Raw genomic sequence first — 17076 nt, 5'->3', positions numbered from 1 at the left:
GTTTTAATGTCACCAAAAATATCTGATATACAGTTTTGTTGCAATTTCATTGACCGCAATATACCTTTGTGTTATTCTTATAATTAGTCAAGAAATTACGTACAATCAAAAATTACTATTCGTCTTAGAATACCCTCTCCTATTTACACAGTTTTCTGGTGTTCGTTACGTTATTCTTAAGATGCCCTATACACTAGATATGCTCGATAGAGAATGCCGCAACTTTAGATTCTGGTTGTTGAATGAGGAAACTATAAGAAGGAGTACCTAAGTTTACGAATCTGTGTTAAGTATGAGTGTATTTCATCAATCCAACAAATAGGTTTTTGCCATTGTTGAGTAGTAACAGCAAAACTTAGTTTTATTGATTATTACAATTCTCTTGTGTATTGTGTCATTGGAAAATACGGGTTACATAATTCACCTTAATACTTTTAGTTGAATTGATTTGATAAATAGACTGGGAGATACTGACACAAAATTTATAATCATTTGTTACAATTAGTAAGGCGGCTCTTATTTAGTTGAATTACATGAATCTTGAAAAGATAAATTATGATCATAGCTGGTTATCGGGGCGTAAACGTAGTTATTATGATGAAAATTATCAAGTCACACTTTTTGTATAGTTTCAAATAGCCACGATGCCGCCCCAAAGTACCTGTTTACGGTGGCAAAGCGCCTACTTGGAATCATCAAAATGGCAATAGCATGATTTTCGTTTTTGATTGATGAAAAATGATTGTTTATAAAAAAAAATTAGCCTGTAACAAATAAAATTAGGCTTAATACAAGTTCATTTACTGATTCTGAGATTACATCCCGATGACCGCGCTGTGTCCATCATTTCGCCGTGACCTTTCAATAATGACGTAGGTTATTTAATCTCTTTTAATTGTAACAAATGACTTAAAATTTTTTATTAGTGGCTCCAAGTCTAACAAGTTATATCATGGAAAAATAATACACTATAACAATGAAAACACACTTTGTTTCGTTAAAATATACAATGTTTGCAGACATGCAACTTTTTTATTGAGTATTTCTTTCTTTTATTGAGTCTCGCTTGAGCTCTAACAGGGCTCATTTTAAGTAGTTGTGTAATAAAGTAAGCTTGAAGATGCTCTAAGACTCGAACTGTTGTTATGGCAATGAGAAATTTTATTATTTAAAACAATTTGTATAGAAGCAAAAAAGGATAATGTTTGTCTTGACGCACCTGACGTGAGACGCATGTTATAGGTACTCTTTTGAAAGTCTTACTTTTTTCTCTCAAATTTGATGTCCATTTCATAGATTTTTTGTTTACGTAATATGATAAAAAAAGGGTGAAAAAATTTACCTCACAGTAGCACTTCGTTGAGACTATCAGAACAAACTTACACACCAATTTTCAACACTCTAGCTCAGTTAAACTCTCACCTTTCAAATAGAACATTAAGTCACCTTTCAAACAGAAAAACTAAATAAAAGACGGACCATTCGTTTGGTTAAGCTACAATGCTGAAGGCAGATATAGGGATGGGTGTGCTGGAAAGTTGGTAATTTCTGATCATTAATTTGCATTTTCATCCCCTAGATTATTTGGAGGAGACTCTAAAGGTGCACAAATCCTTAAAAACCGCAAAAAACATATTTCGATATAAAAAGGAGATGAAAGTACTGGATAAATGACAGTCCCATAGGCTTTACTTGAATTTAATTAATAGATTTTGTCATTTTAAAAAAGAGAATCCTCTTGAGTACACGTGCGGTACCCTGTGATAAACATTGAACTTTTTTATTTTCACAATTTCCAATTAATATAATAAATCTTCGAATGGAGTATATTGGAATAGTACATCTTCAAGCGCACTCCATAACACTTAAAAGAGCCAGAACAGATGGAGTCTGTAATGGAATCAAGTTATCCTCTAAGAAACAATTTATATGGAAACCAAGTTTACATCAACAAGATTCTAAATTCAATAACCAGTTCGACCATTTATGTCGACAAGCTAACGTCTCCTTCAAATACATAAACATTATGTAACTTTTTTATATACAATAATAAATAATTTAAATATACATCTTCGGTGTTATAAAATGGTTCCGATACCAAATTGACTAAAATTGGAAACGAGGAATCTCCGGTGATGGGAATCATTATGTTTAAGTTCGGAATAAACTTTTATGATGATTAATATTATGGACGAAGATACTAGCAGTTATGTCAAAGGGGGCGATCTGCACTCAACATGTCAACATGTTTTGATTTTTGGATGCTACACAGCTATAGTGTTATTATCCACTGATCGATGTCCCAGCGAATAATACGCATCAACTTACAATCAACATGTATTATTATTTGTTGCTTCAAGGAATTGTACTGCACCATTCTTCTTCAGATTCGAATTCTGCCCGTCCCTTCTTCATCTTAAGGAGGGGGGAATGATGTAATGGAATCAAGTTATCCTCTAAGAAACAATTTATATGGAAACCAAGTTTACATCAACAAGATTCTAAATTCAATAACCAGTTCGACCATTTATGTCGACAAGCTAACGTCTCCTTCAAATACATAAACATTATGTAACTTTTTTATATACAATAATAAATAATTTAAATATACATCTTCGGTGTTATAAGTCCAACAGGACCAAGAATAGCAAAGTTAGATCATATGTTTAATACTCCTATAATGCCATCTCCCTATGTTTCTCTATGAGAGAGACCGGCAAAAACAAGCGAGACAGAGCAAAATAACTTATTTTACTATTGGCCAAGGTCCTGCGTCAATAGAGTGAAAGTAATATATCACCTGCATAATGATGTTTTCGCCCGTACCTCTCTCTCTCTGCTGCAATATAGGAGTATTACATACGCTTAGTTACATGCCTGCAAATATTGCGTAATTTTAACGAAAAAAAAAATATATCACACTTTTTTGTTTGTTTAGTGTGGATGATTTTGACTATTCCATTATTATTAGTTTGTTACCATTAAAATTTTTCTTTATATAATCTAATTAGATTACCTACATTATAATTAAAATTTATTTTCAAATAATTGTAAAAAATTGAATAATATCCTTGAAAAAGATTATGACAATAATAATTGAATTTATTTATCTAAGTTAAAGGGATTTGTGAATGATGTCAAACGTGTTTATTGTATATACACGTAAATTATATTATTGTTTAAGTTATAGGCTTGAGTGCTGTACCTTGATTTTACATTTTACCTTTATGGTTTTCAAACCCGTTTTTTAAAATGTAGCAAATGTCGTTTTTTATGTCTTAAGAAGGAAAATTGAAAGAGGAGAAGAATTTGTGTATAAAACCGAATGCAACTTTTAAAAACAAGATACTCCCAGATTCAGAGCCGGAAGTAGAGTTAAAAAGGCCAAGGAGGCATACCAAATCCAAAGAGACTCCATCCAAAGACCACTCGTTATAATAATATTGTGAAAAACAAATCGAAATATAATTTTGGATTGATAATAATTTTTAAATCGGACATGCAGAGTACGAACCCCACAAATTTCGACCGTGGAGAGACGAATAATATCGCCCCTATGTTTGATGCGGACCATAGTATAACCTGGGGGCTCATTGTTCTATTTTTGTTACAATATAATGCTTCCAAGCCAACTATAGCTTGGCTTGAGTAGAGAATGATTTTATTAAACTCCCCATTGGTCTACATAAGTTTATGTCTCGCATTTCGGATATATTTAGATTATTCCCATTTTTCGAAAATTAACCAATTTTTCCGAAAACAATGCCCCACATTTAACTTAGGTCGGATCGAAGTGGCAGTGACTTTATTCGACTTGCCATAACCGAAATATACGAAAATGATCAATTTCAATTGCCAATTTATCACTTTTTTTAATTTGACGATCATTTTAAAGATTTCATTTTATAGTTTCTGAAAACTATATACAAAGTTCTAGAGTTGTATCCAAAAAAATAGAAATCGCACTATTTTAACATGCCACCTAATATTTAAAACTGACAATATATAATAAAATACTCTGCAATAACAGCGATTTAAAACATGAATGGACCATTAACTTATAAATAAATATATATTCAACACTAAAAAAAATTGTTTTTCTATTTTTCTTGAAAACAAAATCACATGAACAACTTTTCTCTCAGAAACTGTGCCTTCATACCTACAGTTATTACTCGTAGATAACAATCAAATATCTTTTTCACTATATTAAAGGTGATCCAAAGTATTATCATCAATACTATACAACACTCTATCCTACAAATTTGATGCACATACTACAATTATGTTAGAAGACGCATTTAGTCGCTTTAAATACTTTATCTTGAATTAGTTGAGGAAATAAGGCATTTGAGGTCGGAATTGAAAACCACACTTATTAAGAAAACAAATCTTTCGTACGAGAGTGTAGAAAAAAGTCAGTTTGGCCTTTGGAGATTGTAGAAAAGAACAAAGTGTAGCATTTAATTCTACTTTATTTTATCCTTTGTTAAAAAAAAATCGTTATTTTGATGAAAATTTGGTATTGACAAGATTAACAATTATTGTGTGGTTTTGATCAATTATTTCGGTCCAATCAATTCGATTTTCAAGAGAAAGGCTCAAACAACAATGTATGCCTTTTAATATGAAACCACTTTTTAATTTAAAGTGTTCTTCTATCTCTTACCAGTTATGAAACAGAGTGAGATATTTTCATTAGCCATGAAAATCCATGTCGAATTAATACTTGGGTAAATTTGTGCCTATGAACTCTACATTTTGTGTTTAAAGCATTTTTTTTCAAATATATCTAAATTTTTAGAATTTCAAGCATATGCCAGTATAAAAAAAACAGCCTTTATAGATCTCCACCTCGTAAAATGTGTTTAGTTTTTGGGGTTTAATCTCAGCTTTAAATGATAATTGAACAATCAGTAATTAATACTTACCACATTCTACTTGATTTATTACTTGAAAGGTTTACAAGAAGATAAAATTTGTATTTTGAATTTTATAATTATTCATCCATATAAGTATACGTATATTTCATATAAATTTTTTTATTTAGCTTAATAGATAATATTCCGATAAACGGACCCGAGCGTAAAGTTACTTAAGTCGGCGATAACATCACTTCCATTCTATTTATAAATAATACAGAATTACAAGTTATTATTTTAGGTAAGTATATTCTGTGCGAATTTTTTTTAATAAATCTTATCAATTTCAAATACTTCAAATATTTAAACATTGCATTTTAGAATTGCAAAACTGTACAAATTTTTTATATTCCGCTATACTTAGGTACAAGGTCTTACACTCTTTAAGAAGTTGTTAAAACACCTTGAAATTTCCAGAAAAACTTTTTTTTGTCGGGTTTATAAATTGCTTATACTTATAAGAATATTTAACAATTTAAATGTTAAGTCCGTGCGAAAAATGAGACTCAGCTTGGTGTGTAACGTAGACTTATGTAACGCAGATTAATAGAAAATTTTATTAAAAAACGAAAAATTTAATTTACTTAAATGAACTATTCCTTATTATCTTATGTATAATTATTTTTAATAATTACATGCACTAAAATTACCTGATTCTTCGTGAGTCGGGGGTTAAGAAAATTCTAAAAACTAAATTCATAAGAAGCCTTGTTTTTCTTCTTTTATATGGTCTATATTTTATTTCCGTGGGTTTTTATATCTTGTATATATATAATATATACATATATCAAGGTATTCCAAGTTTAGTCCCAAGTTTGTAACGCCTAAAAATATTGACGCTACGAACAGAACTTTGGTATAGGAGTTCATAAAAACAAATTAGTCCATTTTCGGTTATTCTCCCAGATTCGTCTATCTATCTATGATAACACGATAAATCAAAAACGAAAAAAGATATCAAGCTGATTTTTGTAAACCGTATTCCATCCATATTGTAAACCGTTAGGGATAGAACAAAAGTTTAAATGTAAAAAATGTTTCTTACAATAAACTAAACAACTTTTGGAGTACAATTAAGACATAATTTTGGAGTTCACTTTCTCCAAAACTATAAAACATAGAGAGTTAAAATTTGCAGGTAGCTTCAACTAGTAGTCTTGTAAAACATTTTCGAAAAAAGATTCAAAATTCTGTAAAATACTTTCGAAAACCAAATAAATGGCGGCCTAAAGACTTAAAGTTTAATATATAACATAACAACGATAAAACCGTACATATACCCAGAGACTATTTTACCAATACATATATTCTCTGTACATACCTATATAGAATGGCGTGTTTTGTTGAGACGTTACATTTTTGTTCGTCGTTTTCTTATTTAGAAAAAATAAAAATTATTTAATATAATTTAACTAATAATATAAAAACTTATTTTTTACCTGTTTTGCTTTTATCGAGTGGGCAAGGTGTTGTAACTATCCTTAATAAAAAATATTCATAATCCTCTTGAGAACAAAAAAAAAATTGATAAAAAATTTGATTAGGACTATCAAAATTAATTTATCATAAATCAGTCATTTTACTGAATACAATAAACAGAAAATAATATTATATTTTAATCTATTTTTATTATGTTTATAGTCCGTTTTATAAATATTGAACCTTAAACCGTATTTAGACCAAATTGATAAACTCTTTAAAAGGAGATTTAATAAGGTATTTGACCTTAAATATTTTTTGTTTTGTTTATTTTTTTATAAAAATAATAACACTCACCCTCTCCTAAAGCATGAAACATAAATCAGATTATCCTAAATTTTAAAAAACAAAAGCGACTTGAACTCGGTTTCAAGTATTACACTTTATTCTTAAGTATTTTATGGGAAAATATGACACAGAACCATAGAAGTAATAACATAGAACCGTAATGTGGCCATCCAAACGGTTGATTGTTATAGAGACCTAAAAAAGCACGCGTATAGCTGCCTTCGGCTGTCTTATATTACCTTTATGAAATACACAGGCATGCACGTGTTTATAAAGTGATTCAAAATATTAATATAGCGCTTTGTCAGGCTGAGAGACAAAGAGGGAAGATGGTCCCCCTTTTCGGTCTCTCAGACAATCAGAAATTCCGACAGTGTATACTGTGTGTCAGACTTTCTTATAATATGTTTTTTCAGCTTTAACCCTGAATGATAGGTTTTCATTTTAGAAAAACTTCTTATACGTAGCAACTAAATTTGAACGTTTTTGGTTTAGTTTTCCTGATTACCATGAGTGCGCTTATATATTTCGTATTTTTTTCAAACTGTTGTGATTAGAAAGAGGATTAAAAATATTTGTATACTCCTCACTTGAATTGGTGACAAAAAATAGTTATAACAAAGAAATATACTTTTCCAGAACTTCCTCATTGAAAACAGACTGTTTTTAATAAGAATGGTAATCTTCTTCTACCCAAAAATCAATCAATTTGAGCCAATTTTTTTGTTACCTAAACATCACATCACATTCATACATAAATAAGAATTAAGGTAGTTCCTCCGCGACCGTCCAGTCAAAAAGTTTTGGACTAATACTATCATTCAGTGCATTAACTGTGCTATGACTATTATACATATACCATATATTATTTTCATAAGACTGTAGTTCCTCACTACTGTTTCTAGTATGCATATAAGCACACACACTATGACATATGCCTTTAACATTAGTCTTCATATCTTTTCCACAAAAATCATCGCTAAAACGAGTTATTTATTTAAGTTTTTTATCGAAACTATATGGTAAATAATTTTTATTTTTATTTATATATTTTCTAAATATAGTATTCTACATTATATTAGTTTTTCATAGAGATGGTGGACGTCATTCATTGGTAAATAAATATAATATTTGTAAATTTGTGTATTTTTATACACTTCTCCCATGTACACGTACAAATTGCGTCACTTTTAATTGCTAATATCTCATGTATGGCATGGTAAATCATCTTCTAATTTTAACAGCAAGTGTATTATGAATTAAATATTTTATATTCTGAGTTTTGAGAAATTCTTGGAATATCACTTTCGTGTAGGTACTACCTTAAAGTAGTTCGACCGTCACGTAATTAGTCAAGTTGCCAACTAATTTATACTCATTGAATTTAAATCTAAGTTATGAATAAAATTAATGAACATTGAAAATGTTCGTATCACGGAAATGTAATAAAAAACTTTTAAAATATCGTAAAGGATGAAATTTATACGTCAAGTTGATTAATTAAGTAATTGAGCCCGCCATGATTATAATAATCTTCGGATCGCTGCCCCCTCTCACTCCCACCATGCCGCTATCGATGAAAATTGTAACAGCATAACCTACCTATTACGAATTTATTTTTTATTGATAAAAAGGTAATATTTCAAAAGATTATCCATTACAATTTCTGTGCTTTGCTTTTGCTCTTCCATCCAAGCTTCTGACATCCGCTTCAGAAACTTGAAAAAGCGAAGTTTTTTAATGTTTTCTTTTTGGAAAGCTCGCTCGTCGAAAGATAATTTTTTTTTCTTTTTTTTTGCATAAACTGAATCTATGATAAATTTTCTTCATGATGAAAATTTTTTTGAAGCAAAAAAAATGGACATTCACAGTACTTGCTGAAACAGCCGAACTACCTTAAATAGTACAGAAAGTAAAGAAAGCAATTGAATTAACATTATTCTATTTTTACTCTGTTTAAAAACAAAATATTAAAAAGTTATTTTATAAAACAGAATAGAAATTGAATAGGCGCAATTAATATCATGCGCGAGACCGTTAATAAGGTTACGATTATCACTGACATAGGTCTAAGATGATAAGCAAAATAAAAAAATCATAAAAAACAAATTAATGCAAACGCCAATATACATAATTTTATTGAATTAATTGCAATGCCTAAACATCACAAATATATGTATACAATAAATCAATTACAATATAAACAAAAATAACTGTAGAAAAAATAAGAGTTCAAATTAATAATCATCTCCACGAGATACAACTTCTTTACATGTAGGTCGCAACATTATAGTATGCTCAAATTGAGCAGTATAACATCCTTTGATATCACAAAGTGGTGGATATGCATCCACAGCACCTTTGTCGCATAAATCTTTTAATGCCATTTGATATTTGGTGGCACCAGCCCGTTCTAACCATCTTTTACAAAATGCTAACGTACCAAAGTTTTTGTTGATAATATTGAGTAGCCCTTTGGAAGATTGTAAACGTAATGGAACATAAGACATTTCGAAATTTTTCATATAATGTGAACAGTCCATATCATCATGGACTTGACCACGTCCAGTGGAACCAAATGTTTCAATTGCGTAAAATTCATTTTCTTCCATAACGGTAGCTTCGCCACCTTTTACAATAGGAACAGTTTTCCCAGCGTGAATACCTTGAAAAATATAAAAACTGGTCATAAATCACAATTTTTATTTGATTCTTTATGTTCTTTCGAAATAATTTCGCAACAAACTTACGGTAGGGTGCAATAGAATGTCCATTCAAATTTCTAATTGATTTAATTGGATAAGTTTTTCCATCCAATTCCAATTCATATGATTCCATAACTTCTTGAATGGCAGCTCCAATTTCTCCTAATGGTACATCAATACCTGCAGCCTAAAACGACAAGTTGATGAATGCATTTAACAATAAACTCGTAGTAGATAGTAGATAATATAGATTAAATTTTAAACGAAGTTCTAACAATGAATGATAAGCTAACAGTTTATGTCCACGAACTACTGTCTCGTATTAATATGGCGCCATTCGAACGTGCGGACTCTTACATTCTGGGTCAGAATTATACGACTAGGCCTTAACACGATAATACGAGCGCCATTTGTAACATTGGTCAGATGGTCGTTAATTTTAAAATTATTATATATTATAACCAATATGAACTAAACTAATAAAATTGTTGTCGAAATATTATATTACATACTTTAATTCCGGTATTGGTGGCATCTCTAACTGCTTGAACTAATGCATCATATTTTGGATTAAAAGTTAACGTAAATGCACAATCAATAATCCGTCCATTAATATGAGTACCAAAATCAATTTTGGTAACATCATCATACTCCAGAACTGTTTTATCACCAGTATTTGGCGTATAATGGGCGGCAACATGATTACGTGAACATCCAGTAGGAAATGCTAAACCAGCTTGTAAACCATTTTCATTTATTAGTTTACGTGCAGTATTTTCTAGCTCTTCACAAATTTCAATCATGGTCATGCCTGGACGTACCCATTTTTGTATATGTTTTCTTGTCTTTGAAAAATAAAACACTTATAAGCATTGATTTTGTTTAGAGTTCAAAAAATTGTTTACCTGCCGATGAGCTTCAGCTGCTAAACGAACTTCATTATAAATATCGTTATGCATTCGATCTAGAGCCCGTTTTTCTTCACTTGTAAAACGATTTTTTGCTGTCCTATCATCATATTGTTGAATTTCTCCTTCAGGATAAACACCTAAATAAAATTACAGAAAAAATTAAAATATATTCCAGAATATTTAAATGAATAGCTAACCATCGGGGAATAATTCAGTAATGGGAAGAGTTGGAGGATCCGTTTGTGTTTTTCCGCCACCTTTATTACCGCCCTTATTACGATTACGTTTCTTCTTTTTCTTTTTGTCACCATCTTCACCATTAACTTTTTCTGTTTTCTCTTCTCCTTCAGCTTCGTCTTCTTCTATATTCTCTTTTTCGGTGTTTTTATCGCCAATATTTTCATCAGCTATAAAACACGTGAACCATTTTATGATTTCAAAACTATAAGATATTAATATTAAACCAAACCTGTCTTCTTCTTTTTCTTCTTCTTCTTCTTTTTTTTACCATCATCAACCGTGTTATTTTCTATACATTCTTTATCTTCGATGTTATTTTCTTCATAATCTTTATTTTTCGTCTTTTCTAAACTTACAACAGCAGCCATGGTTATGTTTTCAATGTAAAAGAATACCAATTGCAAAGTGCACAAAGCCCCAATTGACAGTTAAAAATTTTAGATTAATTTCAAACTTCTAATCGTTATTGATAATCTGTTTTTAAAATCTGCTTTATTATACTTCCTTTATTTCACAAGACTCGGGAAATATTCTGATGATTTTGATTTTTTCAGGATTTTTTTCATTAATTAAATATTCCTGTAGAACACCCAAACAACCTCCATATTCAAACAAAAAAATACACAAGTCCATGATGCGGTGTTAACATTTTCAAAGATATGGAACAAAATTATTTATGCTACCAAGAAACTTGATGGTATTAAATCTTTGATTGTGGAAACACCCAACCATGGCTAAAAGATACTTGAATGAAATCGTCCTAGCTTCTAGTATCACATAATTTCAGCCTCCCTTCCAATGTTTGGAAACGGCCGAAAATCTCATATAAAGAAAATTATTTTGTCTCGAAAAGCGTAAAAATACATGCACAATGTTTTGAAGAACCTACCGAGTGATATTATAGTCACACAAGTAAAACAATCTCTCTTTTGCGCCACTCACCGCCTTTAAGCCTTGAGTCGGGACAAATTAAAAGATATTTTACGAAGAAATTAAAATTGTATAATATGAGTTCATTTCTATTCAATGGCAAAAATTATTTTAGAGTTGCACAGCCGTACTTCCCTCATGGTCGCGATTAAAATGGTTTTTCAAAAGTATAAGTTCACCAAATGACCACATATATGTATATTTTATGGATTTATGGATTGTAGAGGTAAAGGAGCACAATCTTTTTGTTGAAAAAGGGACCCTAAAATTGCATTAAATTAAGATTGGTGTTCCAGAGGGCATGCAGTTCATACAAAGATTTTATAATATTATACTATTTTCCTATTCTTTTATTTATGAGTTCATACATATGCATGCATACATATACACATACACTTACACTCCGCTATATGCACTCTGCTACACGAGCGCCATTGTATCCAATTTATTTAATGCTATTTTGGTACCACTTTTTGCCAAACAGATTGCACAGCCAAAAGAGATCCTCCTCCTTTACCTCTACACTCCATAATATATATATAGAGGTAAAAGAGCGGTAATTTTATTAGATGTCCGTCCCATTTCGGAAATGTTCAATAATTTTGCACATGAATTCATAAATGTTGGTGCGACTGATTGTCAAATAAATTTAAATTAAACAATTCGAAAAAATTATGAACTATGAAATCGAAGATAATTACGAACATGCAGAATCTCACAAGGTTTATATAAAAGAAAATATAGTTTTAGAAGAATTGGAAACTGAAAATTCACAATTTTCTCATGGTTGTTCGTGTTTGAACGAATGTAATTCTGAACAAAATTGTGAATGTTTTTCAACATTTGGCGAAAATTACAAGCAGATTTATACGGATCAAGAATCGATAAGTAATAAAGAGTACGTTTTAAATGAAGACCGATTCAATTTACCAATTTACGAATGCAACGTTAATTGTTCATGTAATATATACTGTAGAAATCGATTAGTACAGCATGGCCCAAGAAAAAATCTCCAAATTATTAAATGTGATAATAAGAAAGGTTTGGGATTGATAACTAAACAATTGATTCGTCGCGGTATGTTTATTTGTGAATACGCTGGAGAAGTAATTACAAAAGAAATTGCTGAAATTCGATTTAACGAAAACCGGAAACATGATCGTATGAATTACATACTTGAATTTAATGAAAATTTTGGAAATGTAAAATATCGTACAATTGTTGATCCAAGTATATATGGTAATATTGGACGTTATTTAAATCACAGTTGTGAACCGAATTGTAGTTTAATTTCAGTTCGTATTAATGAATTCATTCCAAAAATATGCATATTCGCATCCGAAGATATACATCCGAATGAAGAATTAACTTTTGACTATGGAGAATATTTACCGAATTTTGAATCCAAACAACATTTAACCAAATGCCTGTGTAAGAAACCAAAATGCCGAACATGGCTACCTTTTTTAATTTGAAATTTTATAATAATTTATGTTGTAAATAAATAAAATTTTATGAGAAATTTTTTTTTTTAATTTTATTTATGGTCGCTTTTAAATTACTAGGTCATTAGCGCCCGCGGAGATTTTATTAGAAATTATCTGCTTCTTGATTTTTTTTTAATAAAGGGCTAGAGGTCATAAAAGGTCGATTTTAATATAACTGGCATAGCTTGAAAAGCCTTGGAAAAATTATTGTACCAATTTTAAATGCGTTAATAAGGCTGTTAAATTAAGGTCTACAACAAATGTGGTCTATGAGTTTGGCTGGTATCGCTGAACGTAATCTCGATACAACTTATCATTGGCTTTATTTTCGTGTATAAACGAATAGAACGAAAGCACGGGACTTACTTTCTGTAGAGAGATTTGATCATAGAATACAGAATAATGTAACCTAAGGATATAACTGATATCAGCTAGTGATTGGCATGCTTAAAACGTATCAAACTGATGTGTTTATTATTTTGATTTATAAAAATACTTAGGTAATAATACCTAATATAATATTTTAAGGTATTTTTCTATTACTTATTTTGTCTTTCGCTATAATAAAACTATGTTTGAATATCACACTTGAATTTAACAAAAACTGCTTAGTTTAGTTGGAAATTCGATGTAGAATAGACCTTTTCATTTTAAAAAGTGATTATATTTTGTTTCGGACAGCTTGTTCAAAAACTAATGTGACGAAATAAATAACAAATATCTTGTATCTGTGTATAACTTATTACTGTCTGTTAGAAACAATAATAAATCGTAATTGAAATGAAAAGGTCTATTGCTACCATTCTTCTGCCTGCTGATTCTGTGAATCTATGTAAAGTCATATTTCTCTATATAAAATATAAGTCTGTAGACGTTTGTAGACATAATTCTTTAATATTAGTTTATTTTTGTGTTTTGACAACGTCAATTAGTTGGTCGATACAAAAATAATTGACGTTTAAAATCTGCGAATGTGACATTTAAAATAAAATGCTAATTAAAGAAGTATACTTAGTAGTAGAATATTAATTTAAAATGGAAGATCGTGGGGAATCTTGTGAACTAGAACAATTAGTTCCTAGTGATGCTGAAGGGGATGGTGATGATACGATTGTCCCAGAAGAAATAATTGAACCAGCAACGACTGAGCGAAAAATTAAATCACCTGTATCACCAGTCGTTAGCAATAAGGTAAATTTTTTTCTTTAATAAAATAATTTTTTGGACGCCTACTTATAAGTAAATAAAGTTCTCGTAAGAGATCACCAGAACTTTGTTTTTATACTTTTCTTAGGCGTTAAACGCCAAAAAGGATGCTATAAACAATTTGTAAGCGTCTAAACGAATATATTATGTATGGAATATAATAAACGGATTATTCTTTTAAAGATGTCTTCAATTGGTGATTCTGGACAGGGATCAGTAACTCACTCAGCTGGACACGGGCATTATGGCACTAGTAAGTTAAGATAAGAATGCTAAAAGAAACCCTAGTAATATTTCTAAATTTCTTCAGGTAATTCGAGTGGAAATGTTTTATCTTCATCGAGATTTATGTATGTCAATGAGAAACGTTCTGCAAGAGATGTACGTTCCGGGACATTACGTGCAAAAAATGAACATCGAGGTAAAATTAGAATCATTATTTTTTATTTTTAGTGCTCGGAAAACGTAATTTTTAGTTTACCCTAAAGTATACTTTTGTAAAAGTAGATTTTTTTGATAAGTTTCCCCCTTTTAAAATTTTGTTTTCGGTTATTTTTTGTTTATTTTGTTTTGTTTTTTCCCGTTTTTGTTGGTGTTTTTAATTATAAAAAAAGTAGATAGCAGACATCAAATACGTCATCACTCATTTCTCGCAGAACTGCCTGACGTCAGAAACATGGAACGAGCCTTAATTGGTTTATTGGGAGATTTTCATTCAGGAAAATTACGAGCATTTGGTAAATCTATTTAATAATTTTTAATGCATGCTGTTCCAAGCCAGTAGACATATTCTAATGTAAATTAAGCTTTCAGCCTATTTTTTGAATATGAAACTGGCTTTAGTTAGTTTCTTATTATAAAACTTAAATTTTTCATACAGGAAAAGGATGTAGTATGGAACAAATGACTGATATTCGGGAACAACAAGAACGTTTGGCACGTTTACATTTTGATTTGGGTGCGGCAGCTGCTTCAAATGATCCACCCCTAAGTGCAGAAGGTTTACGGCATTCACAGAATACAATGTCTCAATTAGTTCAACGTTTAGAACAGTTATCGGTGTCTATTGAACATTTGCATGCTAGTGAACCTTGAGTGTGTATAATTGTTTTATAAAGTATTGTTATATTCTTTTAAAATTTGTTTATGATGTTCTTTTATACGGAAATATTGGTTAAATTATTATTATAAAAATTCAGATGTTTTTATATCTTATTTTTTCAGATCGGATACTATTCCAGCAAACATATTCGAGGAAGTAATAATTCACATGATAAGCTTAGTATTGTCGAAATCTCTAAATTATTAAAATTTTGAAAAAATTTTTTAGAAATGCTTCATTGTGATTCATTTTTGTTGGGGTAAGGCAAAGGGATAACGGTAGGCGAAGGCAAAATGTATTTGCTATTCATTTGATTGCATTAGTGATGTTGCATTTGAAGCAAGAATGAAACGTAATTTAAAATGAATAGGTCTATTCTTTACTTCCTAAATAGCCCCTAAGGAGTGTTTATTTAATTGATAATCGAGCTAGATCATTATGAATTTTGAACCGTGCACAATTGTTGAAATTCCCAGGCGACAGTGAAAACCTCCCATCACGGACCGATCCGTGACTGAAATTAAAGACTCGGACACACCATCCACGGACCGACCCATGGATGTAATAAGAGACCCGGACGCACCATCCACGGGCCCGGGCCTCTAATTGCGGATCAGTCCGTGGATGGTTGTCCGAGTTTTTAATTACAGACACGTACCAGTCCGTGGATGGTGTCAATAGCAGTACCGTTTATGAATACCTATACCAAAGTTTTGTTGGTAGCATCAATACTTTTAAGCGTTACAAACTTGGAACTAAACTAAAATTATTTTTGCTGTCTGAAATTGTTTCTTTAATTTAATATGTACGTATGTATGGTATGCAATATATAATATTACAATGTTGTAAACAGCATTTCCGTTAAGGTAGATTGGGGACTAAAGTCTCGCAATCTGTGAGTGAATTAAACAAGTTATCAGAAATCTTACTGGCGAAAAGAAATGTTTATGTATGCTAACACTAGAGTTCTTTTTACTATCGCTAGATAGTCTTTCTTAGCATTAAAATCCCTTCGTTTTATACCTGCCCGCGTTAATTTCTGTCAAACTCATAACTACTCGATTTTCAAAAAACAAATAGCCTTTAAAAAACGAAAAACTTTATAATTAAATGCATTCTTCATGTGACTTACTAGTTATGAAACAGAAATCTTTTCATTGAATTCAAAAGCTCAGATTAATTTTAACGTCAGCATAATCTTGCTGTATTGTGAAACATTCTCGAAAAACGAAAAAAATTTTAGAAATAATTGTGTTGCTTTTTTAAACTCTTCTAATTTATTAGAAAATAGTGCAAGTATTGACATTCAACACTTTCTATGTACAGGGTATTCCAACAATTAACTCAGTCAATTGTTTGTTTTCGCTTGGTTAATAAAATTATTTAATTTTGTTTGGTTAACTTTAAAAATTATGCTCAGGAAAATTAAATCAGTCGAAGAAAAAACGATATCAATAAATTATTAGGGCTATAATATTGCCAGTTAGAATAATACAAATATTTTATTTAATAAAATTTCATTATGACTTCGACTACTTCATTTGTATTCAAATTACTCGATTATTAGACGTTAGAATTTATCAGCTAAATTATATAAAATATTAGAGTGATGCCCATCCGATTCGCTGGGTTTAAAAGTAACGATTGATAAAAATTGCTCTCGCTTAACCCCTTTCTATAACATTCGAAATAATGGTACGGATTATATTACACAGGTAAAATATATGTATGGTTTTCTATTTTTTTAAATGTATAATTGTCGTAATTATTCATTGAGTATATTATTATTATTATTTATTTTCACCA

The 17076-nt window shown here is 30.3% G+C and overlaps 3 protein-coding genes across 5 annotated transcripts; 2 read left to right on the top strand and 1 right to left on the bottom strand.

The window, feature by feature from the left end:
• Positions 1-8883: 8883 nt before the first annotated feature.
• On the bottom strand, positions 8884-11050 carry LOC123300350 (methionine aminopeptidase 2). The gene is made up of 6 exons (XM_044882918.1): positions 10775-11050; positions 10503-10712; positions 10300-10442; positions 9907-10239; positions 9440-9581; positions 8884-9354 (listed from the first exon to the last, which is right to left on the bottom strand). The coding sequence occupies exons 1-6, from the start codon at positions 10911-10913 to the stop codon at positions 8927-8929; spliced, it is 1395 nt and encodes a 464-aa protein (XP_044738853.1). The 5' UTR covers positions 10914-11050; the 3' UTR covers positions 8884-8926.
• Positions 11051-12119: 1069 nt separating this feature from the next.
• LOC123290502 (probable histone-lysine N-methyltransferase set-23) lies at positions 12120-12950 on the top strand. Its single transcript, XM_044870724.1, has one exon. The coding sequence runs from the start codon at positions 12150-12152 to the stop codon at positions 12948-12950; it is 801 nt and encodes a 266-aa protein (XP_044726659.1). The 5' UTR covers positions 12120-12149.
• Positions 12951-13880: 930 nt separating this feature from the next.
• On the top strand, positions 13881-15362 carry LOC123305271. Of its 3 annotated transcripts, none has more exons than XM_044886941.1 (5): positions 13881-14153; positions 14352-14421; positions 14479-14589; positions 14825-14905; positions 15049-15362. In XM_044886941.1, exons 1-5 carry the CDS (start codon positions 13998-14000, stop codon positions 15261-15263), a joined length of 633 nt encoding a protein of 210 aa, XP_044742876.1. In that variant the 5' UTR covers positions 13881-13997; the 3' UTR covers positions 15264-15362. The 3 variants fall into 3 exon arrangements, with proteins under 3 accessions (XP_044742876.1, XP_044742875.1, XP_044742874.1); XM_044886940.1 differs by having other exon boundaries at positions 14786-14905; XM_044886939.1 differs by having other exon boundaries at positions 14783-14905.
• The last annotated feature ends 1714 nt before the right edge of the window (positions 15363-17076 follow it).

Source organism: Chrysoperla carnea, chromosome 1 (assembly GCF_905475395.1).
Source record: "Chrysoperla carnea chromosome 1, inChrCarn1.1, whole genome shotgun sequence".
Lineage (NCBI taxonomy): Eukaryota > Metazoa > Arthropoda > Insecta > Neuroptera > Chrysopidae > Chrysoperla > Chrysoperla carnea.
Note: the sequence above shows the minus strand (reverse complement) of the source record. Positions and strands in the feature narration are given on the sequence as shown.

What these genes read in the sequence shown, in the direction of transcription:
- LOC123300350 (XM_044882918.1), bottom strand. Translation starts at nt 10,913, where the DNA reads ATGGCTGCTGTTGTAAGTTTAGAAAAGACGAAAAATAAAGATTATGAA. An exon ending in GAAGAAAAAGAAGAAGACAG is followed by an intron (nt 10,713 to 10,774) that starts GTTTGGTTTAAT and finishes CGTGTTTTATAG; the next exon opens with CTGATGAAAATATTGGCGAT. An exon ending in ACATTCTATTGCACCCTACC is followed by an intron (nt 9,355 to 9,439) that starts GTAAGTTTGTTG and finishes ATATTTTTCAAG; the next exon opens with GTATTCACGCTGGGAAAACT.
- LOC123290502 (XM_044870724.1), top strand. Translation starts at nt 12,150, where the DNA reads ATGAACTATGAAATCGAAGATAATTACGAACATGCAGAATCTCACAAG.
- LOC123305271 (XM_044886939.1), top strand. Translation starts at nt 13,998, where the DNA reads ATGGAAGATCGTGGGGAATCTTGTGAACTAGAACAATTAGTTCCTAGT. An exon ending in CACCAGTCGTTAGCAATAAG is followed by an intron (nt 14,154 to 14,351) that starts GTAAATTTTTTT and finishes ATTCTTTTAAAG; the next exon opens with ATGTCTTCAATTGGTGATTC. An exon ending in AGGAAAATTACGAGCATTTG is followed by an intron (nt 14,906 to 15,048) that starts GTAAATCTATTT and finishes TTTTTCATACAG; the next exon opens with GAAAAGGATGTAGTATGGAA.